The 8,161-nt window shown below is 49.5% G+C and overlaps 1 protein-coding gene across 2 annotated transcripts in view; it reads left to right on the top strand.

Annotated features, from left to right (window-relative positions):
* The window catches only part of PPIH (peptidylprolyl isomerase H), a 9,430-nt gene extending 1,500 nt beyond the window's left edge, over window positions 1–7,930 (top strand). The window contains exons 2-9 of one of the 2 annotated variants that reach the window (XM_009648289.2): window positions 111–134; window positions 639–683; window positions 1,117–1,159; window positions 3,177–3,269; window positions 4,647–4,734; window positions 5,516–5,556; window positions 6,924–7,012; window positions 7,891–7,930. In XM_009648289.2, coding sequence (XP_009646584.2) covers window positions 111–134; window positions 639–683; window positions 1,117–1,159; window positions 3,177–3,269; window positions 4,647–4,734; window positions 5,516–5,556; window positions 6,924–6,992 — 403 coding nt within the window. In that variant the 3' untranslated portion in view covers window positions 6,993–7,012; window positions 7,891–7,930. The other variant, XM_035903740.1, reaches the window with a different exon arrangement.
* Window positions 7,931–8,161: the final 231 nt, after the last annotated feature.

Here is an 8,161-nt window from a genome sequence, read left to right as displayed (position 1 = left end):
GAAAGCCCCGCACGACAGTCAGTGCGCGTTTGCTGCATGCAGCCCTCTGTGTCCTTGGAGTTCAACCGTGGCTCACGCTCTGCTCTTTTTTTTTTTTTTTTGTTTTCCAGGCAGTTTTGTACAGGTGAATTCAGGTAAGCATGTTCTAGTGTCCTTTTCAGTAGCCTACTCAGAGGAACAGGGCTGGTCGAGTAGGAAGAAGGCTCACTTGGACGTTTTTCCTACTATACCAGTACAAAATGAAAGAGTTATGGAAATCTGCTCTGATGGAATTGCGAGGGGCTCGGTCCGTCGCGGAGATGGCAGACTTTCCCATTTCGGCGTGACTTTGTTTGCGCTCGGGTTGCTCTGAAAAGCCCTGTCTGCAAATCCCACCTGGTGGTGCTGCAGGATGCAGTGGGATCCTGTTCAGCTGACGGGATAGAGGCTGCAGGGAGCCGGGTCATTTAACGGGCAGAGCCCGCTCGAGCTTTCCCTCGGCCTCTGATAGCGCCAGCTCAGGGCCCAGCCGCATCGGGTGGGTTGGCTGGCTGTATATCAAGGCAGCTACTACCACGTAGGGCAACCCTTCCCTGGGAGGGTTTTGTGTTGGGATATCCAGTAAGTCCCCAATGGTTTTCCTTTTTGCTTCCTTGCAGGAAAGATGGTGTCCCTATAGGTTATAAAGGAAGCACTTTCCACAGGTAATTCATCTTCTTTTGTTGAGGCACTTCAATGGCCATCTGAGCTAGGTGTGGTTTTGGGACCGGCCTTGAGGCATTGTTGGTCTGGGAGGCGTTTGTAGGTCACGGCTAATACCGTCTTTCTGTGGCTTTGGGGGATTCGGGGTGCTGCCAGATGGGCACGCTGGGGTCACTGGGAGGGATCCCCCGTTCCTGGTGTTTGGAGACCGTATTCCGGCGTCTGTCACCTAATCGCTATCCCCGGTCAAACAGCAATGGGTCCCCAGTTACCTGATAGCGGCCAGCTGTTAATATTTGTTGTAGATCTTAGGCTGTAGCATTCACAGACCCTGATAAATTTTGTCGTGCTGTGAGGCAGAACGCCTTTTTACCACATATGAAGCTTCCTGAGGCGTCTGTCTGCTGAGAACTAAGTATTGTTTTACTTCTTCAGGGTAATAAAGGATTTCATGATCCAAGGAGGTGACTTTGTAAACGTATGTACTTCTACATTCCTTTTGTGTTTTTCCTACGTGGTAAAATACGCAACTGTTTCCAAGGGCCCGTGCTGATTTATGGGATCTGCTGGCTCTCTTTTGAGGTACCCAGCGGTAACTGCAGGTTTCCGTGTAGCGTTGCTGCTGTCTTACTGCCACAGACTATAATGTAGTTGAAAACACAGCTGGAGTCTTGGGTGAACCTACCTCCTTGCGAAAAGATTTCCTCTCTAAAAAAAGCATGGGTAGCGTTGCTGCTGCTTTTCAAACCTGCAGAGTTTTTTGGTTTTTTTTTTTTGTTTTTTTTTTTACCCTGTTGTCCTTCCCCCTTCTCCTGTCTCCCCGCCCCCAAAACAAGAAACCCTGCAAATTTCTCCTAGCTTTGTGGAGAGAGACCCTAAGTACAGAATCAAGCGTCTAGGGCAAGAGAGAGTTTAAATCAAAACTAACTTTTTGCTAGTGAATTGTCTCAAAATAGAAAAGACTTTGTGCCCGCAGTGGTCGTCGTGTTCTGAGTTGAGGATAAGCAGGGAATATGGGGAAGGCTGGAGGACCGCGGAGTCTCTTTGCTGTCCTAGGACCCGGTAAAATTATTTTATTCCTGGAAGTGTTTCAAAATATGAGGGGGTGATAAAGCTTTTTTAATACGAAATGTATAGAATTGGGTTGAGTGAACGTCACTGAGAGAGCTGCCCGCATAACGGGTGGCTCAGCCACACCACGTTTTCAGGTAGTCGCTAACTGCGATGCTGTTCAAGTGTCCCAGCGGGCTTTATAACTTCCACTGAAGCTCAACGAGCATTACAGATTGCACCGGTATTTGTAATTTATAAATCACCCTCAATACAAAGCCAGTTGGGGGGCAAGAACGGTCACACTGAGCACTAAGATAGGGTATATGGTCCTGTCTCAGAGCTGACAGTTTAAGTAAACGACAGAGGATAGGAGGAAAAGAAGCAAGGGCTGGGTGAGCAGAGCAGAAGATGTGGAGCTGCACATGGTGTATTGCTTGCATCTTATTCTCCTGTTCAGTTTGGCCTCATAAAGAGCATACATGTTATGGAGACCGGTTGCAGCAAGGCAGAAGCGACGCAGAAGGGGAGGAAAATCAACACAGAAAGGGAAATTACGTTCAGAACAGTAAATTTAACTGACTGCCCCGGCGATACCTGTTTGCATTGCTTCTGCAGCTTTCCCCAAAGGGTTCCTCGCTGCAGCACCCTTAAGGCTGCCCTGCTGAAGGGTCCCTGCTCAGTCCTTTTGGCATCATACAGGAGAGTCTCTGCCGCGCTGGACCAAAGAGCGGGGTGGCCTTTCAGCAAGCCCACAAGCTGCGGGTCTTAGGTGACCCCTGCATCAGGCTTCTGCAAAGTTATAAACTCGCGAGCGATCGAAGCTTGCGACCTGCAGCTGTTAGGGGCCGTGCTGCTTTAATTTGTGAGTGTCTTGAGATCTGAGTTCTAGGGCTTTGTAGTGAGGACAAGCTGTCTCGACTTGGTAGAAAGTACAGCGAAAGTTAGAAACTCCGTGTTACGGAAGCTGTCCTTGCCGAACAGAGAGATCACTTCCCTGTTCCCAGTAAAGTCACCGCAAGGAAGGTGAAATAAGTAAGCACACCATCAGCCGACTTTTTCCACACAACCCCTTCTGCTTTCCTTGTCACACCAGCCTGTACTTTGACGTCCCCTCCCTTTTCCCTGCCAAGTCCAGGGGGGTCCATACCAAGCAGTCTATAGCCTCCATCTCACTCTGGGAGGCTTGCACTTCATCCGTACTATCTCCGCGGGTTTCTGCCAAGGTATGGATGGCAAACGATGCACTGTGTGGTTAGCAACCCGTCGCTGTTCCTCTTCAGAAAAGAAACATTGGGTGCGTTCACTGCTGGTGTATATAAATGGCAGTGTGGCACCTATTTTGGGCTGCGTTTAGCCCTGCCCTTTTGGTTGGGGGTTTTAAATTTAATTTTGAAGTCAAATTGTTCTGTAGCAGTTGCTGACTGGGCACCTCTCTCGCGCAGGGAGACGGCACTGGAGTAGCCAGTATATATAGGGGTCCTTTTGCAGATGAAAACTTCAAGCTGAAACACTCTGCTCCCGGGCTGCTCTCTATGGTGAGTATGAAACAGTGACGTTGTCAGACTGAAAAGCTTTTGGTACTTTCTCTGTGCCCTTTTTCTGAGCGTATAAATTATTTGCCCGACCACGGAAATCTCCACCACTGGATATGAGGTCTGAGAGACCTGCTTGGTAACTCCTAGTCAGGCGGCTCCTCATGGGTTAATGTGGTGAGTAACCCAAAAGTCCTGATCCTGCAGCATCCTTTTTTTTTTTTTTTCTTCACCTGTGGGAGTGCTGGGGCAGGCTCTGTTTGATCGGCTTTCAGAAGCACGTGGTGCTTACAGTTTTCATACGGTGGCAAGCAGTGGTGTTTTTTCTTCCCTGATACTGTTATCAAACACTGACCTCAGCAAGGATGAAACAAAGAGATTTGGGAGTTCCAAAGCCATAGCAGCGTTACCATGGTATCTTTTATAACCTACGCTTCCTGTTCAGCATTGTAGGAAAAACTGCAGCCATTGCATGTTGTCTGGTAGGAACAATGCACTGAGTTCTGTGGTGGAAAGCAAGTGGAGCCAGTGCTTCGGCATGTTCCCGTCCACAGCTGCTTCTTCCCCAGCTCTTCCAGCTGCCCTGCCCTCAAAGCCACTTGCTTTGGGCATTTACCGTTTGGATTAGTTACTCATCCAGTTCAAAACACGACCCAAAAAGAGGGGTCGTGACACAGCTAAGCAAACAGCGTACTGTAGTGTGGGAGAAGGGATCCCACCTCGGGAAACGTCCTGGTTGTCAAAAGAGCTTTGAAGAATTGAAATGGACTTCAGTGTTGCAGAGGTGTTTCCTTAGCAGAGTGCAAATGCTCTGGCTGTTCCACATGGGTGTGAATTAAATTTCACATCTGCGTGACAGCGTTCCTGTGAACTCTGGGCCAATAGGATTGTTACCTTATGCATCCTGATCAGCAGAACACACACCTGGGTTTTTTTTATTCTGAGGAAACCTTCCCAATAGCAGAAATCGGCTTCTTTTTTACTGCCCTGGTTCCTGGCTTTCAGTTTTCCCCAGGACAATACTGCAGCAGTGAGTATACTCATTGCCAAAAAATTTAGCATTTTTCAGGTGCGTGCTCCAAGCCCGGATTTCAGCACAGTCTTGTGCTGAACGTGCCTTCTTCGTACAAGTGGAATAAGTTGGTGGTGTGGCTCTTGCGCACACTGGCATGACGAGACTTGGTGGCGTGCCACGTCCCAGCGCAGGGTCCTCTCCTGCGGATGTGTATCTTGCTTCCTTTGGTTTGTGTAGCTGTAAGCTAAAAACAAGCTAGGCCAGGTCTAGAGCAGCAGCTCTTTCCCATGTGAGACGGGTCTGCCGTCGGTTTTGGGAAGTCCTAATTTGTACGCTTTTCATGTTTTGCCCTTCTCGACCCCCAGGCAAACAGTGGTCCAAGCACCAACGGCTGTCAGTTTTTCATTACGTGCTCCAAATGCGACTGGTTGGATGGAAAACACGTTGTGTTCGGTGAGTACCTGCAGCGGAGGCCTGGCGTACCAGCTCACGGACACTCCTGGCGCAGCTGCTAAAATAAACAGCCGTGGGCTGCTTGTTCCTGCCCCCTCGCTTGTGTTAGCGGAGTTATCTGCAGCCAGGTACTGAGGTGGGTCAGCGTTGCAAGGAAACATTTTGTCCCCAGGTTGGCTTTAATCCAGATCAGTTCCTCGATCGGTGTATCGTGATAGTCCATAAATCCTTGTGTGGGTGCAGAGGGGGCAGCCAGGTGAGTGAAGGGAGACCTCCCTTCCTCACTGTCAGACGGGACTGAGCTTTCAGCTGAGTTTTTAGACAGGAATTCTAGGAAACCGCATCTGCTAACTTTTTGCGTGCTGTAGGATTTCAAGGCCAGCCTTTCAGCTGACGTCCTACTTAGTGCTCCCTCCAGTTCTGAAGTAACACCGATGGCGTTCGTTGCCATTTTTGCATCATTACGAAGGCTGTGTTGATAGAGAGGTTGTTCGTGCTGTGTTTTAGCACAGCTGGTGGCGGTAGGTCTCGACCCCCAGGTTTCTATGGGTGCCACCCCTGCGATGGGAAAATGCACTTGAGCTGTTCTGAATGTGGAACGTGTTTTAGGAGGGATGGATTCCTTTATCAGTTCAGAGATCGGTCACAAAGGCTGAGGTGCCCAATAGAGCACTGCGCAAGACTTTTCAGGAGGAACAAAAATGCACGTACCTGTGATGGGGCGGGGGGGAGCAAAGGTGGCAACCGGCCCTATTGAAGCAGATACATTTTCTCATTCCAGGTAAAATAGTCGATGGGCTGTTGGTCATGCGAAAAATTGAAGTAAGTTGAATTTGCCTATTTCTCTGTGAATGTCCCCGTTGGAATGTCATGTAGAAGATAACAAGGGTGGTTCTGTTCTCTCCTGCTGTCTGTTTGCAGGCTACCAGGGAACACCAGTGTTGATAATTGGTATTATCAGTTGTCATCATTGTAAAATAGCAGGAAATGTGTTGGGGCAAGGGCTGTTGCAGAGACTGACTTTAGAAACGCTGTGCTCTTGTGGTTGCTGGTTAGTCTTTGAGCGGGGATTGCGTTCTTGTGGCTTTATTTGCAACGCTTTGCGTTTGTTCAGGAAGCTGAATTGAAAAGCTGTTCCATCAGCAACTCAGACAAGAGTGTAAAGCAGATCGCTTCTGTGCCGTTGCCTGGGATTATTCAGTGGGTGCGAAATCATCAGTTCTGCTGATCTGTGATCAGCATGTTTCATCAGAAAAATTAAACTCATCTTCCGATGGGCCTCTGGAAGCTGAAGATAAACACGCTCCGGGTGGTGGTTGCTACCAACGTTGTGACTGGGTGTCACGGCAGGATAATGAGTAGATTTAACAAACTGCAGTGAGTTCTTAAGACAGCCGACGCTAACTTCACGGCACACGCATGGGATAATGTGCACCGGGGCCTCTGCCATCAGTGAATCCAAAAAGTGGGCCGCAAAGAGAGCTGACAACTGTTAGGTGCTGAGAAAAGGTCGCGTGCAAGGAACTGTACAGCAGGATGTAATCCGTGCGTTGCGAGCCTTCTTCACCAAAAGCACGGATGGAAGGGTTGTGGCGTGCATGCTTTGTGCATCACTGCCGCGAGGGGCAAGTTAAAGGAAGTGAGTAAGAGACTCATGAAAGAGCAGGCGGGTCCAGCAGAACCAGAGGTGCAGAATGAGGGTGGCTTTGTGACCATCTCTTACTTGGATTCCCCTCCTGTACAAATGCAAGCTGCTTTGCGTGTTGCGGCTGTAATTAGCGACTTGAAAGATTTAAGCCAGAGCAGCCTCCAGTGACATTAACGGTTGGTCTTGATGATCTTAAAGGTCTTTTCCAACCTAAATGATTCTGTGCTTCTGTTCTGTGATGTGATGCCTGCTGTATCTCACGAGGAGCTCTCCGGTTTTTGTTCTGTTCCTTCCCTCCCATTCAAAGGATCAGGGTCTGGTCTGTATCCCGAACCTCTCTGCACAGAGAGAGTTTGACGATTTACGGCCGGGTCCGTTGCCAAAATGCATGACGGTGCTTCTGTGTTACTCAGAGCTGTGTCTGGATTGCCCTGCTCCTGATGTTGCACAGACGCCTCTCAGCCAGTCTTCAAGTACCCGTCACTCACCGGATTTACTGTGCTCTTGTAAGGTTTAACGTTACCTATTTGTTTGTCCCCAGAATGTGCCTACGGGTCCAAATAACAAACCCAAGCTGCCAGTTGTGATCTCTCAGTGCGGGGAAATGTAAAGCAATGAAAGAGAAACGTGGTAAGTCTCCGTCTTCGCAGGCGCCCAGTGCACTTGAACTGTGAGCTGCTCTGCTCCTTACGTGTCTCTTGACTTCCTTTCATGTTCATTTGGGCCTGCAGAGAGGGACTCAGCTCAGCCAAACTCCAGCAAATGCCTCTCTGGCAGCGTTAGCTTTTTGCTAGCCCAAGTCCCTGAGCTGGCTTCCCTCCGAGCTACACGAACACCGCAGGCAGCACTGGAGGGAGAGGATTTTGCAGCTGCAGTCAAGGGGAAGATGGGGTTGTGGGAGCTGTGCCTTGGGTGGGGTTAGGCTGCCCTGAAGCCTCGGCTTTAGAAACCAGTGGATGAAAGGGAAATGGAGTTACCCAGACAGTCTGGGGGGTGGGAGGCTTCGCTTTGACCTGCAGGTTGGGGAACTCTCCGATTGCTACAGAAAGCGGAGCATTCATGCGTGGGGCAGGCGGGGATCAAGAAAAGAGGAGAAGGAGAGGACTTGAGCCTCCTTGCTCAGCCGTAGGACTGCCACCACCGAAGGACCAAGGAGTTGTCACGCTACATAGTCTTAACTCGGAAGAATACCAGCGTCCTCATCTGAAGTAAATGCTGTTTCCAGCATTTACTATGATTCAGGCTTCATTTTGGCTAAACCAATAGGCTCAATACAGAGCTCAGGCTAACGTACAGTATTCTGTTTCCATTTGTCCGCCCACTTCACCGCAAAAAAACACAAGCATTTAAACAAATCTGTCTAGATTTCAATGTGTCAGGCTGCAGCTTGTCAAAAATCTGCTGTATTAGCCTTTTGGTTGCTGATTTTTCAAATTTCAGCAGGCGGGCAGGCACTGACAAAAGCAAATCCCCACAAATTTTGACCTTCCATTAAATGATTTCCACAGATGTCTGGAATTGCCCTCAAAGACGTGTTCCTGCTTCCACCAAGGCAAAGGGCTCCAGAGCAGAGTATCGCACCGAGGGACTCTTCCTAAAACAGCAAAACTGCAGTAAAAACAGCGGCAGCACAAGGCAAAAGCACAGGGCGACAGAGGGGACATGGCAGGGCTGGAGCGTGTCGAGAGAAGGGCAAGGGAGTGGTGCAGTGTCTGGAGCCCAAGGCTGCTGGGGAAGCTGGGGGTGTTCAGCCTGGAGAAGAGGAGGCCGAGGGGAGCC

The sequence above is a fragment of the Egretta garzetta genome, unplaced genomic scaffold, assembly GCF_000687185.1.
Source record: "Egretta garzetta isolate BGI_Z169 unplaced genomic scaffold, ASM68718v1 scaffold1151, whole genome shotgun sequence".
NCBI lineage: Eukaryota > Metazoa > Chordata > Aves > Pelecaniformes > Ardeidae > Egretta > Egretta garzetta.
Note: the sequence above shows the minus strand (reverse complement) of the source record. Positions and strands in the feature narration are given on the sequence as shown.